Consider the following 22141-nt stretch of genomic DNA (forward strand, 5'->3'; position numbering starts at 1 on the left):
TCTTTCTTTCTTTTTTTTGAGACAGTTTTGCTCTTGTTGCCCAGGCTGGTGTGCAATGGCGTGATCTCGGCTCACTGCAACCTCCGCCTCCCTGGTTCAAGTGATTCTTCTGCCTCAGCCTCCTGAGTAGCTGGGATTACAGATGCTCGCCACCACACCCAGCTAAAGTTTGTATTTTAATAGAGACAGGGTCTCGACATGTTGGCCAGGCTGGTCTTGAACTCCTGACCTCGGGTGATCCGCCACCTCTACCTCCCAAAGTGCTGGGGATTATAGGCATGAGCCACTGTACCCGGCCTCAGTCTTGGGTATTTCTTCATAGCAGCATGAGAATGGACTAATACACAAATACTTTCTCCCAGTATAAAATTTGTCTTTTCATTCTCTTAATCGTGACTTTTACATAGAAAAAATGGTTTAAATTTTGATGAAATCTAATTTATCAATTTATCTTTTATGGATTGAGCTTTTGTTGTTGTATCTAAGAATATTTTAGCCTTGGCCCAGGTTGTGAAAATTTTTTCTATTTTTTTTCTTCTAAAGGTTTTGTAGCTTTACACTTGACATTAGACCTGTGATCATTTTGAGTTAATTTTGCATAAGGAATGAGGGTCTAGGTTGAGTATCCTTTTTTTTTTTCCCCACACCCATGTCCAATTTGGTGAAAAGACTATCTTTCCAATGTCGAATCACTTTTGCAGTTTAGTTAAAATTAATTACCACTTTCAAAACCTAGGAATAGAAGGGAACTTCCTTAATCTGATGAAAGAGATCTGCTAAGCCTCACAGCTAACATTCTACTTAATGGTAAAAGGCAGGATGCTCTCCCCTGGGATCAAAAAAAAGACAAGCATATCTACTGTCACCACTTTTATTCAACATTGTACTGGAGGCTCTAGCCAAGGCAATTCGGCAAGATAAAGAAATAAAAGACATCCAGATCAGAAAGGAAGAAGTAAAACTTTCTGTCTGGGGATGACATAATATTATATATAGAAAATCCTGGCCGGGCACAGTGGCTCACGCCTGTAATCCCAGCACTTTGAGAGGCCGAGGTGGGCGGATCACGAGGTCAGGAGATTGAGACCATCCTGGCTAACACCGTGAAACCCCGTCTCTACAAAAAATATGAAAACATTAGCCGGGCGAGGTGGCGGGTGCCTGTAGTCCCAGTTACTTGGGAGGCTGAGGCAGGAGAATGGTGTGAACCTGGGAGGTGGAGCTTGCAGTGAGCTGAGATCACGCCACTGCACTCCAGCCCGGGTGACAGAGCGAGACTCCGTCTCAAAACAAAACAAAACAAAACAAAACAAGAAAATCCTCAGAAATGAACTAAAATATTAGCACTAATAAAGACATTCAGCAAGGTTGCAGAATCTTGTGATTGATGTGCAAAAAATCCACTGTATTTCTTTTTTCTTCTTTTTTTCCCCAGACATGTGGAACCGTAAGTCCAATGAAACCTTTTTTTGTTCCCAGTTTGGGGTATGTCTTTATCAGCAGTATGAAAATGAGATAATACATTGCCCCTCCCTAGTTCTTGTTTTCTTACATGTTGTTACATTTCTTCCCTGCTATATAAACCCCTGGTTTTAGTCAGTCAGGAGATGGATTTGAGACTGAGCTACCATCTCCCCGCTCAGCACCTGATTAAAGCCTTCTTCCTTGGCCATACTTGGCATCTCAGTGATTGACTTTCTTCGCAGCAAGCAGCAGGACCTGGAACGAAACCCTGGTGTTTCAGTAACATTGCCAGCAACTCTCAGCTTGCAGCTGCTTCCCTCCAACCTCTGTCTCTGTCCTGCCACAGCCTTCTTTCCTCCGTGTGTGTCTGTCTTCAAAACCCTCTCTCCTTATGAGGACACAGACATTGGATGTAGGCCCACTCTAATCCAATGTGGTCTCAACTTAACTAGATTATACCTACAAAGATCCTATTTCCAAATAAGGTCACGTTTGCAGGTACCAGGGGTAGGACTGAAACATATCTTTTGGGAGCCGTGATTTAGCCCACAACAGATCCCTTCCTTAAAACAGACATAAAATTTAACTCAAAATGCATCATAGACCTAAATGTAAAACCTAAAACTATTAAACTTCTAGAAGAAAGCAGAGGAGAAAATCTTTGTGACCCTGGATTATGCAAAACTTCTTAGGACACAGAAAAGCACAAACAACAAAATAAAAGATAGATAAATTGGGTTTAATTAAAATTAGAAGTTTCTGGCCGGGCGCAGTGGCTCACGCCTGTAATCCCAGCACTTTGGGAGGCTGAGGTGGGCAGATCATGAGGTCAGGAGTTCAAGACCAGACTGGTCAACATGGTGAAACCCTGTCTCTACTAAGAATAGAAAATTAGCCGAGTGTGGTGGCATGCACCCACACTCCCAGCTATTCGGGAGACTGAGGCAGGAGAATTGCTTGAATCTGGGAGGTGGAGGTTGCAGTGAGCTGAGATCACACCACTGCAGTCCAGCCTGGGCGACAAAGCAAGACTCTGTCTTAAAAAAACAAAAGAAAAAAAAAAGAGAAAATTTCTGTGCTTTGAGACTCCATAAAAAACGTTGGCTGGGTAAGGATCACGCCTGTAATACCAGCACTGGTCAAGGTGGGAGGATCACTTCAGCCCACGAGTTCAAGACCAGCCTGGGAAATGAGAGTTGCAAGACCCTGTCTCTACAAAATTTAAAAAATTAGCCAGCCGTGGTGGTACGCACCTGTAGTTCCAGCTACTCAGGAGGTTGATGGAGGAGGGTCACTTAAGCCTGGGAGATCAAGGCCCTGGTGAGCTGTCATCGTGCCACTGCACTCCAGCCTGGGTTGCAGAGAGAGACCCTGTCTCAAAAAAAAACATTGAGGCCAGGCGTGGTGGCTCACACCTGTAATCCCAGCACCTTGGGGGGCTTAGGCATGTGGATCGTCTGAGGTCAGGAGTTTGAGACCAGCCTGGCCAACATGGTAAAACTCCGTCTCTACTAAAATACAAAATTAGCTGGGTGTGCTGGCACACGACTGTAATTCCAGCTACTCAGGAGGCTGAGGCAGGAGAATCGCTTGAATACAGGAGGTGGAGGTTCAGTGAGCCAAGATCTCACCACTGCACTCCAGCCTGGGTGATGGAGCAAGACTCTGTCTCAAAAGAAAAAAAGAAAAAAAAGGCCAGGCACAGTGGCCCATGCCTGTAATCCCAGCACTTTGGGAGGCTGAGGCGGGCAGATTGCTTGAGCTCAGGCATTCGAGACCAGCCTCGGCAACATGGTGAAACCCCGTCTCTACTAAAAATACAAAAAATTAGCTGGGTGTGGTGGTGTGCACCTGTAATCCCAGCTACTTGGGAGGCTGAGGCACGAGAATTGCCTGAACCTCGGAGGCAGAGGTTGTAGTGAGCTGAGATTATGCCACAGCACTCCAGCCTGGGTGACAGAGCAAGACTCTGTCTCAAAAAAAAAAAAAAAAAAAAAAAAGAAAAAAGAAAAAAAAAGGGCAGGCACAGTGGCTCATGCCTGTAATCCTAGCACTTTGGGAGGCTGAGGTGGGCAGATTGCTTGAGTTCAGGTGTTTGAGACCAGCCTGGGCAACATGGTGAAACCGCATCTCTACTAAAAATACAAAAAATTAACTGGGTGTGGTGGTGTGCGCCTGTATTACCAGCTACTTGGGAGACTGAGGCATGAGAATTGCTTGAACCTTGGAGGCAGACGTTGTAGTGAGCTGAGATCGTGCCACAGCACTCCAGCCTGGGTGACACAGCATGACTCTGTCTCAAAAAAAAAAAAAAAAAAAAAAAAAGTTGAAACGACAATTCAGAAAATGGGAGAAAGTATTTGCAAATTACATATCTGATAAGAGAATTGTATCCAGAATATGTAAGGAACTCTTAGAGTGGAACAGTAAAAGGATAAATAACCCAATAGAAAAACGTGCAAAGGAGTTGAACAGACATTTCTCCAAAGGAGATATGTAAATGGCCAATAAACACATGATCCAATGCCTAGTGTCATTAGCCATCAGGGAAATGCAAATCAGAGCCACAGTGAGGTAACATTTCACAACATTTCCGCTGCAATGGCTATGATTAAAAATGTTGATAATAACAAGTGTTGACAAGGGTGTGAATAAATTGGAATCCTCACATATTGCTGTTGAAAATGCAAAATGATCTGAAAAACAGTTGGCACCTCCCCAAAATGTTAAACGTGGAGTTACCGTATGACCTGACCATTACACTCCTCGATGGATACCTAAGAGCAATAAACACAGGTCCACAGAAAATTTTGTACTCAAGTGTTCATAGCCATATCCATAATAGCCAAAAGATGAAAACAAAGCCAAAAGATGTCCATCAACTGATAAGGAGATAATAAAAGAATGGAATATTATTTGGCAATAAAAAGGAAGGAAGTAGTGATGCATGCTACGACATGAATGCGCCTGAAACACATTTTGCTTAGCAAAATAAGCCAGTCACAAGTGACTTTTGCTTTTCGAGACAGAGTCTCACTCTGTTGCCCACCTTGGCTTCCCAAAATGCTGGTATTAGAGGCATGAGCCACAGCACCTGGCGTGGTTTTTTTTTTTTTGGACGGAGTCTTACTCTGTTGCCCAGGCTGGAGTGCAGGGATGTGATCTCGGCTCACTGCAAGCTCCACCTCCTGGGTTCATGCCATTCTCCTGCCTCAGCCTCCCGAGTAGGTGGGACTACAGGCACTGGCCACCGTGCCCAGCAAATTTTTTATATTTTTATTAGAGACAGGGTTTCACCATATTAGCCTGGATGGTCTATGACCTCCTGACCTCGTGATCCGCCTGCCTCGGCCTCCCGAAGTGCTGGGATTACAGGCGTGAGCTACCGTGCCTGGCCTTTTTTTTTTTAAAGTAAAAATAACAGATATGGAATCTTTCTACGTTGCCTAGGCTGGTCCTGAACTCCTGGACTCCCAGATTGTTGAGATTACAGGGGTGAGCCACCGTGCCTGGCCTGTTGTTTTTGGTGTTGCTTTTTTGTCGATTCCCTTTATGAGATTAGGCATGTTCACTTTCTAGTGTGCTGAGAGTGTTCATCAGGGATGAGTGTTGAATTCCATCAAATACTTTCTTTGAACTGATTGAGATGATCACATGGTTTTCTTCTTGAGACTAATATGGTGGATCACATCGATTTCTCACATGTTGAACCAGCCTTGCCTATCTGGGATAGCCTTCATTTGGTTGTGGTATTTGTGTGTGTGTTTTTAAATGCTGCTTGATTCTATTTGCTGATAATTAGTTGAGGTTTTTGTGTCATCTTGGTGTTGGTGGCTGTTGATTGTCTTTTCTCTTGCAGATTGGATTTCCTGGTTCTTCACATGCAGAGTAATTTTAGATTGTCTCCTGCACATTTAGACATTATGTTATGAGACTGCTCTTATTTAAATCCCATTGAGAATGTTGGTATTTTGTTTTATCATGCAATCAACCTAGTTGGTTTCAGGCCACAAGTTCAAATAGGTTCCTATGGGTCCTGCCTTCCATGTTGGCTTTGTTTTCAAAGCCTTTGCAGTGGGACTCAGATCTGTCGTTCGTGTGCATGGCCCAGTGGCCAGCGTGGGACATGGACAGTGGACTGTCCTTTTGTTCAGTTCTCAGTCTTTGGGATGTGAATGAGAGTCAGACTCGTACATCATGCACGGCTTCCACAACTTCTTGGGGTTTTTTTTTTTTTTTCTGAGATGGAGTCTCACTCTGTTTCCCAGGCTGGAGTGCAGTGGCAAGATCTCAGTTCGCTGTAATCTCCCTCTCCTGGACTCAAGCAATTCTCCTGCTTCAGCCTCCCGAGTAGCTGGGATTACAGGCGTGTGCCACCACGCCCGGCTAATTTTTATATTTTCAGTAGAGATGGGGGCTTCACCATGTTGGCCAGGCTGGTCTTGAACTCCTGACCTCAGGTAATCCACCCCCCTCAGCCTCTCAAAGTGCTGGAATTACAGGTGTGAGCCACCACGCCCGGCCCATGGGATTGCTTTCTACTGCTTCTCCCTGCCCAGCATCTCTCCTGCCCACCACGGGACCACATCTCCTGGGGCTGGAAAGGAAGGCTCTTCTGCCTCAGTGTTTTAGGTGCTTGTAAACCCCATGCCTTGGTCATGGCTTTGGTGGGTTACTTAGGGGCGGGGGCATCAGAGAACGGAGAAGAGTAAAACAACCACTACCAAAAACACCCGTCCTCCCAAACCCTAAAACCCCCCGGACATTCTCCCGCACCCTGGGAGCATTAGGCGACCTTTTTCTTTCCTACCCCTTGTGCCAGGACTAGAGAACTTCTGGAGCTCTCTGTCCACTTCTGGCTTTCAGGCCATGTTGAGTCCAGGCCTGGGGATACAGGAAGAGAATCTGGAAGTTCACTACCAGTTGGGTGGTGCCTCAAATTTTGGCCTTTCCCCCAAATCTGGCGTCCCTTTACCTCTCTGACCCTCAGTCTCCTCCTATGTCAGAGGGAAGTGAGAGCAGTTCTGGGAAGGAGAGCAGGCAGGCAGAAGGGGCCCTCAGGTTCTCCTCTGGCTCACACGGGATGGACAGGATGTGGGTGGAGGGGCTCAGTGAGTGTCACCTCAGTGACAAAATGAGGCCGAAGTCCCCAAACCCTAGCTTGGCTCCTGGACTGGCCGGAGAAGAAGGTGGGGCCCGCTCATCATTCCTTTCCTCTGCCCTGAGAAGAAACCTGGGAAGGCTGAATTTCCGCGTGAGGGCCCCGCTGGCCAGGCCAGCCCTGCGCCTAAGTCCCTGCCAGCTCCCGGGCCGGTGGGCACCTGTCCGGCTGAGTGGGGTCGCTCTAGGGGGCGGCAGCGGAGTTTCAGGGCGCGGGGGGCACTGGGCGGAACCCGGCAATTCTGGGCGGTGGGAGAGGAGGGTGGAGACCGGACTCCGGGCCTGGGGGTGCACGAGGGCGCCCCGCTCCCCGGAGCCACCAGTCCTGCGCGCCGCCGCCCAGTGCTGTCGCCGTGACAACCGGCGCCGCGGAGGGGGCGGGGCGCCGGGACCCCTGCGCTCCCAGGCCCCAGGGTCGCGCGGGGCTCGCGGGCCGAGGGCGGCGCGGGGCGGGGCCTTCTGGGGTCGGGGGGCGGTGCCGCGCGGGGCGAGGACGCGGCGGGAGAGCCGCGAGGCCCGGCGGTGCGGGCAGAGGCTGGGGCGGGCGGGCCCGGGGGAGGCCGGCGCAGCATCTGCGGGCGGCGGGTACTGGCTGGGCGCGCGGCTGCTTCCGCGGAGGGGGCAGCGGGCCTGGGCGACCCTGCACCTCCCGGCCGTGGGGACTGTGGGGTGGGGCGGGGGCCAATGCGGCAGGGGCGAGGCCTGGGGCCGGCGGGGTGAAGGGGACCCGGCCCTGCGTGGGGAAGCCTCGGGGGGACAAGCAGAGACGCAGCCTGCTGGGAGCGGCCCAAGCTCTGCACCGGCCCGGGGCAGGAGCGCAGCAGCCCCCTCCCGCCCCTCCTCCCGGGGGCTCCGAGGGCTGGTTTTGGGCGGGGATCCTTGCGGGGCGCGGGCAGTGAAGAGCCTGGAGGCCCCAGAGTCTGTGCCAGGTCTGAGCCGCGGGGCGTGGGGCGAGGAGGGGCCTCGGCCGGGGCCCAGGAGACCCAGGACAGGTGGGCCTGGGGCCAGGTCCCTAGGGAGGGGTGGCCGGGCCGGGCCGGGCTCTGGCTTCCCCGGGTAGGGGCTGTGCTGGGGGCTGGAGTCCGTCCCTTCGCCAGCGCAGAGCCCCGCGGCCCTCGGCCCGCTTCTGCCAAGTGGCTGAGGATCGGGCGACAGCGTAGTGGGGCGGAGGGGCTGGAGGCACGGCCGGAAAGGGTGAGCGGCGCCGCGGCTCCTCGGCTATTGGGCCCCGCCAGGCGCGGAGAGGGAGGAAATTCTCAGGCTGCGGCTGCAGCTAGGGGAGGCCCAGGTGGGCCCGGAGTGCTCCCAGAGAGGGCTTTCTGGGTCAGACGTGTCGATCCAGTGGAAGTAAAAACCGGGTGAGTGTCCCGGTGGGACCCGGAGTGCGGGAACCTTGGAGGCAGGGGCATGTGCTGAGGACCCCCAAGGCACCCTCTGCGCGACCTGTCAGTGCTCCGAGGGGTGGGGGTGTCCTGTGTGTGGCTGTGGGGATCCTGGGAGGCGGGTGCTGTGTGGCGGCAGGGGTGGGAGTGCAGAGTTCAATGCTTTCCCGGATCAGTGGGGGCTGCAGTGTCACCAGGGCAGTCCGAGCGCCCGACTGTCACGGGAACATTACATTTTATGCCTTTGTCTAGACAGGGCAGTAAACGGAGCCCCAGGCCTGGGGCTGTGGAGGGGGTGAGGGACTGGCTGGGAGTGAGCCTGCCAGTGACTTTGGGGTGGGTGCGGGCGTGCGGGCCTCCATCGTCCCCCAGGTGTGCGCAGGCCCAGGTGTGGGGACTCTGACAGCACGGCAATGACGACCAGTGCCAGGTGTGTGACAGAGGTGCAGGGGCCTGTCGACGGGCCTTGGTGGACGGGCTTCTCGAGATTCGAGGGCAGCCACAGGCAGCGCCCTGGCGCACAGGAGCAGAGTAGGGTGGCTGTGCCGGGGCAGATGGTGGGGGACAACACCTCGCCAAGGCAATGCGGAGCCATGGGGAGCAGGACAGGCAGTGGCCACGCGCCCAGGATGGTGGACAGGAGGGGAGACCGAGCCTGCCAGTGCAGGGAGGAGGGGCGTGGGGGCTGCCAGGCAGGGGCGGGGAGGCTCGGAGAGGCTTGTGGGACGGATGCATCGGGACCTGGGTGACTCTCGGTCTGGGATCAGAAAGCCTGGGATGGCCGGGGCCTCCTTGGGCACTCCAAGAGCCAAGGGGCAGGCCCGCCTCCCTGCCCAGTGCGGCGTCAGGCAGAGGGTACGCCCGGAACTCCGCGGAAACGGCCTGGGGCTAGCAGCGCGGGCGTGGGGTCCGGGCCGCCGGAGCCAGGAGGGACGGCGGCGCGGGCCCAGCAGTGACAAACCCCCCCGGGCTCCGGGAACGCGCGCGGCGGGCAGAAAACGCGTCCGTTCCGTTTCCTTCCTGGCGGCGGGAACGAGGCCCGGGTGCTCTGGCGAGGCAGCAGCGCCCCCTGGAGGCCTCGCTGCGGTTCGCGGCCGCGGGTTCGCGCATGGGCGCAGGCGTATGCGATGCCTCGGGGCCCGGCGCGCTGGGAAGCACGCGGGGCTGGGGGGTGTTGGCGGAGACCGCCCCAGCCCGCACTCTGATCTTGTCTCCTCCGGTCTCCCCAGGTTCCGAGCTCGCCAGGCCGCGTCGCGCCATGCCCGCCGGCTGAGCGCTGCAGGGCCTTGTCCCGCCAGGCGTGGGGGCCGCGCGCGCCCAGGCCGGGGTCCGGCGGCCGACCATGGTGCTGCCGCCCCCGGACCGGCGCCACGTGTGCCTGACCACGCTGGTGATCATGGGCAGCATGGCGGTCATGGACGCGTACCTGGTGGAGCAGAACCAGGGCCCGCGCAAGATCGGCGTGTGCATCATCGTGCTGGTGGGCGACGTGTGCTTCCTGCTGGTGCTGCGCTACGTGGCCGTGTGGGTGGGCGCCGAGGTGCGCACGGCCAAGCGCGGCTACGCCATGATCCTGTGGTTCCTCTACATCTTCGTGCTGGAGATAAAGCTCTACTTCATCTTCCAGAACTACAAGGCGGCGCGGCGCGGCGCGGCTGACCCTGTGGCGCGCAAGGCGCTGACGCTGCTGCTGTCCGTGTGTGTGCCCGGCCTGTTCCTGCTGCTTGTGGCGCTGGACCGCATGGAGTACGTGCGCACCTTCCGCAAGCGCGAGGACCTGCGCGGCCGCCTGTTTTGGGTGGCGCTGGACCTGCTGGACCTGCTGGACATGCAGGCCAGCCTGTGGGAGCCGCCGCGCTCCGGGCTGCCGCTGTGGGCTGAGGGCCTCACCTTCTTCTACTGCTACATGCTGCTGCTGGTGCTGCCGTGCGTGGCGCTCAGCGAGGTCAGCATGCAGGGCGAGCACATCGCGCCGCAGAAGATGATGCTCTACCCGGTGCTCAGCCTCGCCACCGTCAACGTGGTGGCCGTGCTGGCGCGCGCTGCCAACATGGCGCTGTTCCGAGACAGCCGCGTCTCGGCCATCTTCGTCGGCAAAAACGTGGTGGCGCTCGCCACCAAGGCCTGCACCTTCCTGGAGTACCGCCGCCAGGTGCGCGACTTCCCGCCGCCTGCGCTAGCGCTGGAGCTGCAGCCGCCACCCCCGCAGCGCAACTCGGTGCCGCCGCCACCGCCGCTGCACGGCCCACCCGGGCGACCCCACGGTTCCTCGCCCACGCGTGACCCCCTGGACACGTGACAGGGCCCGCGCGGCCCCCGGGACGCCCCTCGGGGGCAGAGATACCGGGCTGGCTGGGGCGCGGTTTGCATGGGATGGGGTGGGGGCGGGCTCCCCTAGGGGCAGGTGCCTCGAGTGCCGGTGCCTGGGGTCCCGCGGCCGCTTCTTCATCTCAGGAATCCCTCGGACCGCGGATCCTCAGCCCCAGCTCCACCAGCCCGCCCCAGGCGTGGGTCCGTTTGGGAGGCCTGGGCCGGAGCAGAGCAGAGGCGGTCCAGCCCCTGCCTGCTGGACCGCCCGGGTTGGAAGGGAGGGCAGTGTGGGCGGAGATCTGCTCCCTCGGTGGGGGCCTCTGGCTCAGATTTTGGGGCCAAGGAGGCCTCTGTCATTTTAAAGACTCGTGTTTACAGTTTTGTATCCAAGGCCGCACTGCTTTGCCTGTTCCTGTGTCCCTGTCTTTACCAGCCAGGCTGGGAGGCCGGGAGCCAGGAGGGGTGTGTGGAGCGCGGGGGAGATGGTGGTGTCCAAGTGCCAGATGCTGGTGGGGCTGGGCAGCTCCACTTCCCCGGGGGATCTCAGGAGCTCCTGGGGGCCACTGCTGCTCTGTCCCAGGGACAGCTCCTCCACTCCAGCTTTGTTGTTGCCACTTCTCTTCCTGGGATACTTTGACCCCATCTTCCCCCAGCCCCGTAGGTGTCCTGGCCCCTGCTCCCCTCAACCTCAGGCATGACAGTGTGTCCCCCACATACCTGGTTCCCTCCTCCCCTCCTGTGGAACCCACCTTCCCCGTGGGCTCGTCCAGCCTAGGACAGCCACAGCCAGATGGAATCAGGTGTTCCCAAGTTGATGTGGCAGCCCCAGGTCACAGCCCCAAAAGCAGCACGGAGCCTTGCCCCAACTTACCATCCTGGCCTTGCCCCAGCACAGAAGCTGGCAGCCCCAGCCCAGGCAGCACCCGCCCTGAGGCCCATCTGCAATGTGTCTCTCACCTGCCTTCCACCTGGGCCCCTGCACCTGCGATGTGGCCCTCGGTATCCATCTGGCCCGGGAAGGTCCATAGCATCTGGGGAGGGGCCCTTTATGAGGCCCCTAAAAGGACTGTTTGAAGTTGCCTGTTCCATGAGTGGGTGATGGTCACACACATCTCACGTGTCACAGTTCACTGCTTGGACCTCCACTTCCCGCATTTCCACGGCCCAAAGGCAGCAAGGTTTCGCCATCTGGGGCTAAAACCATTGATGGGAGTGGAGCAGGCTGCATAAGCGGGGTCCTCCCCAAGCGGGGTCCTCCCCAAGTGCCCTTCCGGACAACTGCAGCAGTTAAGGGCGTGGCTGGTGGCCACCTCAGCCGCACCCCAACCCCACACAGTCCTCATCCCCCAGCTCCAGGCCACCTGGGGTCTGGCCTTGGAAAGTCACCTGCCTTCTAGGCAACTGGCCTTGGGACCACTGTTGTCAGGGTCATGGTCACGGGGATTACCTCCCTGCTCAGATCAGACTGGCTGGCGCTCCACCCACCTCTAAACCCCAGCCTTGACCCCACCTCCGACCATGTCCCCAGCATCCCCTCCCAGCGCCATTGCTTGGGCACGGGGAACTGGCCTGGGTAGGAGGTCTGAGTCATCTTGCTCTAGGCTGTGCCGGGACCACTAACGATCGTATTGGGAAGTGGAAGGTCTGCGGGGTCAGGGGGGGCTGGGGGGCCAGGGAGGGGTGGTGATGAGCAGCCGTGGAAAGGCCCCAGGCCTGGCATGGAGAGAGAAGAGGGGCCGAGGGACTTGTGGTGGGCCAGAGGAAGGACCTGGGCCTTCTCGTGAGGGTTGGTCTGGAGTGGGTCGCAGTGGGTGAGGGGCGAGCTTCATCCTGGAGCTGGTGCCTGTTTCCACCCTGGGCTGAAGCCAGTGCCGGCCCCATCCTGCCTTAAGGGTCTCCTGGGTGAACACGAGCCCACAACCCTCTTGGCTCTGGCATCCGCAGCAAATCCCATGGGAACAGACGGGCAGCATGGCTATAGGTGAATGGGGCTGAGGGGCTCTGGGCTCCTGACATCCTGTTCTAACCCTTCCTGAAAGCCCGTGGTCTCTTCCCTGCTGGCTGCAGTCAGGGAGGCGGTGGGCCCAGCTTGGCCTGTGAAAGCCCACATCCCCTAGTCAGAGGTGGTTTGGCCGCTGCTGGTTTAGCTACTCCCCTAGTTGAGCTACTCTCAGGGCAGTGAGGGCTCTGGGGCTCCAGGACACCCCAGGCAACCCTGTCCTGCCCACACCTCACTCCTCCCGGCCTTTTCAGGAGTGGCCCCTGCTCTCCATGCTCCTTGAAACAGGCCAGTGCCCTCTACCTCTGCCACCACATCCCTGGCAGTGGAGGTCCAAGTCCCAGCTGTCCCCCACTCACCAATGGGGCCAGGGACCCTGGCTCTACCCGCTCCAACTTGGTTCAATGGCCCATCGCCCCTGCAACTGACTCTGAGGGCATTGGGGCAGACACCAAGCCCCACCCTGCCCAGTGGCACCCGGTTTCCACGACGAGGCTCAGCTGTGGCTCCGACTGCAGCAGGGCTGGGAAGCAGGGGGCCTTTGTCAGGCTCCTGGCCTGAGGTTTTTGGCCTCTGGGATCTCCCCTGGAAACAGGATGGGGACCTGGTCGCACTCCAGCCTGCCCTTCCCGAGTTTTCTGAGGTGTCCTGCGATGGCCAGATTCAATGGAGACGCCAGCCGGTTCCCTTGTCCCCTCACTGATTCCTGGTCACTACCTGAGTCCTGATGCGTGTCCACTACCCACTGGCCCCGTGCTGGGCCCCGGTGCCCAACCCACACAGAGACGCCAGGGGACAGCCACACTTTGGGGAGTTAGGGCCTGGGAGGAGCAGGGAGGCCTCCTCAGGTGGGCTTGGGAGCTGGCCCCGGGGAGTCCCGCAGGTGCAGCAGCCTGGAGGCAGACAGCTGGGTGTGTCAGCGCCTGAGAGGACCGTGGTGGGCAGCTCACCAGCAAAGGGAGCCGAAAGGGCGCCAGGGAGAAGTGGGCAGCTCAGAGGGAAGAGGCGGGGCTGGGATGCTGAGCAGAGTGTGGACGGAGATGCAGCTGGGTGCACCCGTGTGGTTCGGCTGGGAAGGGAGGTGTGCATGTGGGGGACAGAAATTGGGCAGTGGAGGTCCTGTCCCAAGAGAGAGGCTGTCTGCAGGCGATCTGCTCCCTCTCGTGGCCTAGTCCGCCTCTACACCAGCAGATACCTCCCTGCCCTGCAACCCCTGCCTCCCAGTACGGCCAGATGCTGTCCCTCGTTCTCCCTGCAGCCCTCTGAGGGCAAGAGAGTCAATCAAGGGGCAGAGAAGATAAACACTGTCTCTGGATACACAGTGGCTTATGTCACCGCCCCGGAGTGGGGTGTGCTGTTCTCCTAGCATGAGCGGGTGTGGCAAGAGACACCCCACTTCCAGATGACAGGGCTCTGCCTTGTCTGAGATGCTCGCCAAAACCCCCGTGTGTGTCCCTCGCCCTGACACATTTGAGGCCCGGAGGCCTGGCCTGGCCACGCAGTATGCATGCCCCACCATAGCTCCACCGCCACCAGGAATTCGGGTGCTGCTGAAGCTGCACCGAGAAAGCTCCAGCCCAGTCGGCTCCTCTAGATGAGTGAGAGCGAGCTCTTTTCTAATTGTGAAGTACATGACAGATTGTAGCTGTGAAGACATTGTCGGGTCACTCTGTGGAAGTCTGAGGTGACCCCTTCCAGGGTCACCTGGCCATGGAGGACCCAGGCTCAGCCCATCTTTCTTCACCATCTGGGTGGGTTGGTGATGGAGCCACAACAGCAGCGAGCATCACATTGTCTCAAAATATCATCCGTGTGAGGGAAGGAGGGACGGCGCCTCCTTGGGTGCCTCCCTCTCCTTAGGAGGAAAATGCTTCTCAGAAGTGTCCGATCAGGTCCTGTGGTCCAGAGCTTGTTCCAGGACAATCTGTACACTTCCACTGGCAGGGGACATGGGTGTCATGACTGGCCACCTGCCCACAGGTGAGCCTGTGGTATCATGGATGCCCCAGAAGACACGAGACTCCTGGGTCTGAGACAAAGGGCTTTGTTTCTCAGCACGAGCTTCAGCTGTGGCTCCTCTTGCCCACAATCCTGTAGGGGCGATGGGAGTGCCTGGTGATCCAGCACACACAGCTGGCAGGAGCCCACCCTCCCTCTGCCATTGCCCAGGAGGCCCCAGCGTGACATCAAAAATACTCTGCAACTTGGCCCAGGCTCACATTCTGCAGAAGCCGTGAGCTTGCAAATTGCCTTTGATCATATAAGAGCCATCATGGTGATCAAGTTCTTTCTACATAACTCCAGCACATATTTAACCCCTCACATGGAGCAACATCCAGCTTAACCTGCACGGCAGCACCCCAGCCTCCAGCTCTGCTTCACCCAGCACATGTCAACAATTCTCTTCCCAGGAGATTCCAGCAGCACAGTCTGGGAGCTCCTGAGTCCTTGGGAAGTTCTGCAGCCCGGCTTACCCAGGGCCGCCCTGGCCAAAGCCCCAGCCACTCTCCTTTACTGCAGAGAGTGGGACCATGTCCCCCTTCATTTCCCTAGAACGGTAGGGCTGGGAGCTGGGTCAGACCCGCCTCCACCTGCTTGTGGGAAGAGATGTCGGAGTCTAATCACAGACGCAACAAGATCAGTCATCCAAAAAGATAAAATATGCTTGAACTTCCGACCCTTCATCTTCCTTTCAGAGCACACTCACATTTTCTATAGGAAAACAGCCTCATAATAATAAAAACCCAATTGAGCGAAATTGAACTCACTTATCTTAAGCAATAAAAAAGCAAACATTATTGGATTCATTTTATGCAGTAAAATAATGGAGATGCACTAAGTGGCAACCCCAGAGGGAAAGCCATCAGAGTCACTGCCAGTGCAGAACGGTGGCGGAGGCGGCAAAGCCACATTCCCACCCTGGCTGAAGCATAGGTGGCTTCATTTGTTGTAAAAACAAGGTAACGCCATTTAACCAGAGACAGATGAAGGGAAAAGCCACCCCCCAATCAGAGGATGTCAGGGAGACCCGCTGTCTTTGGGGCTGGGCCTGCAGGCAGGCCCCGGGAGTGTGACTAGGGCTGCACTGGGCGTGAGGACAAAGGGTGCAGAGAGTCAAGAGGTGGGTGAGGAGAGGGTAGAAAAGGCAGTGGGCAGGTTGGGGGAACACCAGAGGGAGGCAGAAGGGGGCAGGAGGAGGAAGGGGCCTGGGTGCCAGAGGGAGGTCAAGACAGAGTGGGAAGGTGAGCAGCAGTGTTGCCAGACACATGGCAGCCCCTGGCCCATACCCATCCCCACCACCCTGCACTGGCACGAGGCCCCAGATTTCCCTGGGACAGTACCGCCTCTCCTCACTCCGTGGCTGATATGGAGTGGACTCCGTCCTCTCGGGGCTGGGGCAGCTGCCAAGGAAGGGGCGTTAACATCACACTGCCCCCGAGAGAGAAAACCCATGGTGGCCGCTGGGCTTTGAACATTTGCGTCCCCTCCAAAACTTATGTTGAAACATAATCCCCAATGCAACAGGCTGTCCATTTTGTGTGGCTATAATAATACCACAGGCTGGGGAATTAGTTTACAAAGAAAAGACATTTATTTCTTACAGTTCTGGAGGCTGGGAAGTCCAAGATCGAGGTGCCAGCTCTGGCGAGGGTCTTCGTGCTGTGCCAGCTCATGGCAGAAGGTGCAGGGGCAGGAGAGGGTGAGAGATAGAGAAGGCCCAGCTTGCTGTCGTAACCACCCATGGTGCAGATAGTAAACACACTGCGAGATAACGACATTAACCCCTCCGTGAGGGTGGAGCCCACCTGGCCTCATCACCTCTTAACAGCCCCATCTCTTCACCTCTTTTTTTTTTTTTTATTTTTTTATTTTTTATTTTTTATTGAGACTGAGTCTCGCTCTGTCGCCCAGGCTGGAGTGCAGTGGTGTGATCTCGGCTCACTGCAAGCTCCACCTCCCAGGTTCATGCCATTCTCCTGCCTCAGCCTCCCGAGTAGCTGGGACTACAGGCACCCGCCACCATGCCTGGCGATATATATATACATTTTGTATTTTTAGTAGAGATGGGGTTTCACCGTGTTAGCCAGGATGGTCTTGATCTCATGACTTCGTGATCCGCCCGCCTCAGCCTCCCGAAGTGCTGGGATTACAGGCCCGAGCCGAGCGCCCGGCCTGAGACGGAGTCTTGCTCTGTCGCCAGGCTGGAGTGCAGTGGTGCGATCTTGTTTCACTGCAGTCTCCGCCTCTGGGGTTCAAGCAATTCTCCTGCCTCAGCCTCCCAAGTAGCTGGGATTACAGGCGCCTGCCACCACCCGGCTAATTTTTTGTATTTTTAGTAGAGACAGGGTTTTGCCATGTTGACCAGGCTGGTCTCGAGCTCCTGACCTCAAGTGATCTGCCTGTCTTGGCCTCCCAAAGTGCTGGGATTACAGGCGTGAGCCACCGCACCCAGCCCCCCACCTCTTAATATTGCCACAGTGGCAATTAAATTTCCACATGAATGTTGGAGGGGACACTCAAGCCCTACCCCAGGCTAGGATGATGGTGGTGCTTGTCAACATACACATTCATTTCCCTCCCAGGCGAGTTTGGGCAGGTGGTCCAGGCTGCCAGGACACAGGTCCCTCCTACTCCTGGTCCCTGGGTCCTGGGTGTAATTCTTGCTCTCACAGGTCAGGGTGCGCCATCAGGTCTCAGCTGCAGCACAGCCAGGGTGGAGGAGTGACAGGGGATGCTTCTGGGGTCTCTTTGGGATGGGTCTCAGGAGCTGGCACAAGGCACCTGCCTACATGCTGCTGCCCAGAACTTAGACATGCCAGTGCCCTGAGCTGCCAGGGAGCCAGGAAGAGGGACCTGCCTTTGGGTGCCGCATGCCCAGGCGAGGCTGTCGTACTGTGAAGAAGGGGAGCCATCCTGTGTTGCTGCACCTTGGTAACTTCACTGGATTTTTCAGTGTTTTCTTCCCAAGCATCACCCGAACCTGCATCCTGCCCAGCAGTGTGAGAGCCCCAGGGGCCACCTCCTCACTCACACCTGCCGCTGGCAAATCCTCTGGACAAAGTGTAATGCTGAAACATTTTACAAAACAGAGTCACCCTTGATGGTCATAATGGCCGAGGAGAAAAACTCAACGATGATGGAAGCCATCAACTGGCGAAATTTGATATGGATGAGCACCGGCCCATGGTTCAGGTCTTCGCAGTAACATTTATGTGGGGGAGAATTTTTTTTTCCTTTGAGATAAACATGTGTTTAATGGTAAAACTTAGCACACCCCAGCACCAGGAATGGTGTGGAGTAGGGACAGGCAGCAGGGACAGGCAGGTGATGCCCGCGGAGCCTCACATGAAGAGGACGAGGAAGATGATCATCAAACAGAAGAGTCCCATGGCCTCACACAGAGCAAAGCCCAGAATGGCATCGGAGACGAGCTCTGCTTGAGAGACAGGCTCCTGGCATAGCCAGCGATCAAGCTTCCAAACACTGTTCCAATGCCAGCCCCTAAGCCAGCCACACCCACTGGGGCTGCTCCAACATCAATAAACTGAGGCTGTGTGAATGAATGTCCCTTGAGACAGCTCTGGTCCGGAACTCCCATCGGGCCACCTGGCGTGGGGAGTGGCTGTGGGAAAGCTGTTTAGATGAATTCTCTGGGCTGTTCAAGAAGGAGAAAGACACAGGCCTGATCAGACTCCTGGTACGACAGCGGACCAGAACTGGAGAGATGAGTAATGCCCCGGGGATCTGCATTTTCTCAGTCTGCACTCCCACTGCCGTGCAGCCCCTGCTGGCCCATAGCACTTGCCCAGCTGAAGGTGACCTAAGGTGACCGACTCACTTGTACTCATTGCTTGTGAAATAAGCTGAATGTGGAGCTCATTGGAAACACGTGTGGCAAAGTGCATGCGCCTTGAGGAAACCTTTCTCCCGCCCTCATGAGTATCCGCCCCAGGGAGTGATTTCCCTGAGAGCTGGTCCGTGTGGCGTTCCCTCAGTGAACACTTTCTTTTTTTTGAGATGGAGTCTTGCTCTGTCGCCCAGGCTGGAGTGCAGTGGCCGGATCTCAGCTCACTGCAAGCTCCGCCTCCCGGGTTCAGGCCATTCTCCTGCCTCAGCCTCCCGAGTAGCTGGGACTACAGGCGCCCGCCACCACGCCCGGCTAGTTTTTTGTATTTTTTAGTAAAGACGGGGTTTCACCGTGTTAGCCAGGATAGTCTCGATTTCCTGACCTCATGATCCGCCCGTCTCGGCCTCCCAAAGTGCTGGGATTACAGGCTTGAGCCACCGCGCCCGGCCGTGAACACTTTCAAGGCTGCTGTGGGAAGTTGCACACAAACGGCTGTTGGTCCTGGAGGGGATGGTGAGGCGGGGTGGGCCTGTGCACCGGATGCCAAATCCACAACACCAGGAGGCAGTTCTCACCGCAGGAGCCACACAGCAGGTGCGGGCTGGTCTCCCATCTGAAACCTGCACCCGTGGGGTGCACCTGAGTGACCCCCGCCCCCCGGGGCGTCTCTGGAACGCCTCCTAGGAAGAGAGGCTCCATGCCTGGATGGAGACAGGTATCACACAGGTGCGTGCGGTGGAGTGTGATGCAGGGAGGTTGGTGCAGGGCCACACAGAGAGACCCCACTCAGGCAGGCCTTGGGCTAGGGTAGGCCTCACCACGTGACGTTACGGAGGGACTGGACCGTGGCCACGGCTGGCCTGTAGGTGGGGGGCAAACATATTCCTGGCGGGTAGGGCTGCCCTCGAAGCTCACCTGCCTGAGATCCCCATCTGGCTGGGGCAGGCGGGAGTCTCCGGACCTTGGCGCCAGCGGAGCCTGCAGTGTCGCCGGATGGCCACAAGGGGGCTCCCGAGCCCGGCGCTCGGTCCCTGTGAGGAGGGAGGCGCCGGGACCCGGCTGTGAGACCGAACCTCCCAGTGGGGCCCCGACCCCGACCCCCACAGGACCCTGCCCGGCCAAAGGCTAAACCTGCCCCAGCCCCAGGCTGGGCTGATGTTCCTGACCAGAACCCGAGCCCGATTCTGCTCACTGAACACTCATCCGCTCCCTTGCCTCTGCCTGCCCCGGCAGCGAGGGCCGGGCCAGTGGGTTGCTGTCACCTCCCGTGTCATCCGTGTGTCACCTCCACGTCACCCCTGCATCAGCTCTGTGTCACCTCCCACATCACCTGCATCATCTCGCATGTCACCTCCATGTCACCTCCCGCATCACCTCCTGTGCCACCTTTGTGTCACCTCCTGGCTGACCGTGGCCCAGCAGCATCTCCCCTGTTGCAGTGCCCGGAGAGGCTGCAGTTCCAGGGGTGGGCTAAGGAAGGTGGTGCCTCGACATGGGCCCTGAGTGACTCCTGGAGCGGATCCCACCTCCCCACCAAAACCCGAGCAGGAGACCACCCTTTGCTGCTGAAGCCACTGAGCTCCTGGGGCCTTTGTTTTTGCAGCAGAGCCTCGTCCCCCTGACTGACACATCTCTCACAGTCCCAGGCCCTGAGCGCAGGTCCACACTGAACCTTGACACTCATCGCAGACTGACCCTGGCTTGCCCTGGGTCACACTCAGGCCAAGACTCCGACAGCCTGGCCCGGTGGAAGCTCCCCAGCTTATCTCACTCACACTGTTGTCCAGGGCCCAGCCTTATGGTGATATCTGCCGCAAGAAGGCTGGGACTCTGTCCCACTTGTGTTCAGGAATGAGGGACCCTGACTTGGTCTCTGCTATCAACACATTACAAACATCACTGGGCATTACAAAAGGTTTCCAAGGGCTGGGTGCTGTGGCTCACCCCTGCAATCCCAGCACTTTGGGAGGCTGAGGCTGGAGGATTGCTTGAGCCCAGGAGTTTGAGACCAGCCTGGGCAACGTAGTGAGACTTTGTCTCTACAAAAAATTTAAAAAATTAGCCAGGCATGGTGGTGTGTGCCTGTGGTCCCAGCTACTCGGGAGGCTGAGGCAGGAGGATCACCTGAGCCCAAGAGGTCAAGGCTGCAGCAAGTAGAGACGGTGCCACTGCAGGCCACTCCAGCCTGGGCAATAGAGCAAGACCCTGTCTCAAAAAAACCCACAAAAAACCCAAAGAAAGAAAGAAAAAACCCAGATTTCAAAGAATTTAAACTTATTCATCCAACACAAAGCAGTTCTTCACAGGCACACTTTAAACTTCGAAATTCTTTGCTCTCCCCATGCTTGGCTGATTGGGTCTGGGGCAGGCAATGGTGCTCACTGGATCCAGTTTCTGACAAATCTGAATTGTGACAAGCTTCAGAACTGGCCCAGATGATCAATTTTCATGTAAGTTAAGGTATCCTTCTTGTTCCCCAGCTTTTAGGTGATTTATTTTATACTTATTTATTTATTATTATTATTTTTGAGACGGAGTCTTGCTGTCTCGCCAGGCTGGAGTGCAGTGATGGCATCTCAGCTCTCTGCAAGCTCCGCCTCCCGGGTTCAAGCGATTCTCCTTGCCCCAGCCTTCTGAGTACCTGGGAATACAGCTGCATGCCACCACGCCCTGCTAATTTTTTGTATTTTTAGTAGAGACGGGGTTTCACTGTGTTAGCCAGGATGGTCTCGAACTCCTGAGCTCAGGTGATCCACCCGCCTCGGCCTCCTAAAGTGCTGGGATTACAGGCGTGAGCCACCATGCCCGGCACTTTTAGGTGATTTGATAATACTTTTTTCCATTAAAATTTTATGATGATACATAATATAGAATCTATGTAAAATGATGTCCATATATTTATGCACATACAGCCCCCTTTGAGAAACAGAATATGAGGGCCTTTGGTCCTGCCCAGGGCAAAGAAAGTTAATAAAAAATCAACTCTGGGCCGGGGGTGGTGGCTGACACCTGTAATCCCAGCACTTTGGAAGGCCGAGGCAGGTGGATCACTTGAGGTCAGGGGTTCGAGACCAACCTGGCCAACATGGTGAAACTCCAACATGGTGAAACTCCATCTCTACTAAAAATACAAAAATTAGCCGGGTGTGGTGGCCATGTCTATAGTCCCAGCTACTTGGGAGGCTGAGGCAGGAGAATCACTTGAACCTGGGAGGTGGAGGTTGCAGTGAGTCGAGATTGTGCCACTGCACTCCAGCCTGGGAGACAAGAGTGAGACTCTGTCTCAAAAACAAAACAAAACAAAACAAAACAAAATCAACCCCGGGCCAAGTGCGGTGGCTCACGCCTAGAATTCCAGCACTTTGGGAGGCTGTGGAGGGAGGATCCCTTGAGCCAAGTAGTTCCAGACCAGCCTGGGCAGCATGGCAACACCCTGTCACCACAAAAAATTTAAAAAATTAGCAGGGCATAGTGGTGTGCACCTGTAGCCCAGGTCCTTGGGAGGCTGAGGTGGGAGGATCTCTTGAGCCCAGGAGGTGGAGGCCGGAATGAGCTATGATCACACCACTGCGTTCCAGTCTGGATGACAGAGCAAGACACTGTCTCAAAAAAATGAAACAAATCACCCTGGAGAAGCTGCATGCATAGGAAGACATATTGACTCCAGTGGCAAACGCTTAGGGCTGCAGAGCCCCGGGCAGGCTGGATACTGTCTTGGCCCCATGTGGGGTGAGGGCTGCAGACTGGGTGAAGGCCCCGGGGAGGTGGAGGGAACCCTCAGGAACCATCTCCCTGCCTTCTGCTCTCACGACTGACCCTTTCTTGGCGAAACTTGGTGGGGGCACCCGGGCCTCTGCCGCTGGCATCCTTTGGGTGCTTCCTGGTGGTGGCAACGCTGTGGGGAGGAGTTGGGGAACCTGTGGCCAACGCAGCTCCGGGAGCTTTGTCAGGCTGCAGGGCACCTTTGGTTCTCCCTTC

General features: G+C 56.4%; 1 protein-coding gene and 1 pseudogene across 2 annotated transcripts; one reads left to right on the forward strand and one right to left on the reverse strand.

Annotated features, from left to right (window-relative positions):
• Positions 1 to 7563: 7563 nt before the first annotated feature.
• TMEM121 (transmembrane protein 121) lies at positions 7564 to 10701 on the forward strand. Of its 2 annotated transcripts, none has more exons than XM_017852810.1 (2): positions 7564 to 7616; positions 9236 to 10701. In XM_017852810.1, the coding sequence occupies exon 2, from the start codon at positions 9349 to 9351 to the stop codon at positions 10303 to 10305; it is 957 nt and encodes a 318-aa protein (XP_017708299.1). In that variant the 5' UTR covers positions 7564 to 7616; positions 9236 to 9348; the 3' UTR covers positions 10306 to 10701. The 2 variants fall into 2 exon arrangements, with proteins under 2 accessions (XP_017708299.1, XP_017708298.1); XM_017852809.1 differs by lacking the exon at positions 7564 to 7616 and adding an exon at positions 7654 to 7982.
• Positions 10702 to 17657: 6956 nt separating this feature from the next.
• On the reverse strand, positions 17658 to 18066 carry LOC108515711 (ATP synthase F(0) complex subunit C1, mitochondrial pseudogene; annotated as a pseudogene).
• Between the last annotated feature and the right edge of the window lie 4075 nt (positions 18067 to 22141).

Source organism: Rhinopithecus bieti, unplaced genomic scaffold (assembly GCF_001698545.2).
Source record: "Rhinopithecus bieti isolate Rb0 unplaced genomic scaffold, ASM169854v2 scaffold_35859, whole genome shotgun sequence".
In the NCBI taxonomy this organism is placed as follows: Eukaryota; Metazoa; Chordata; class Mammalia; order Primates; family Cercopithecidae; genus Rhinopithecus; species Rhinopithecus bieti.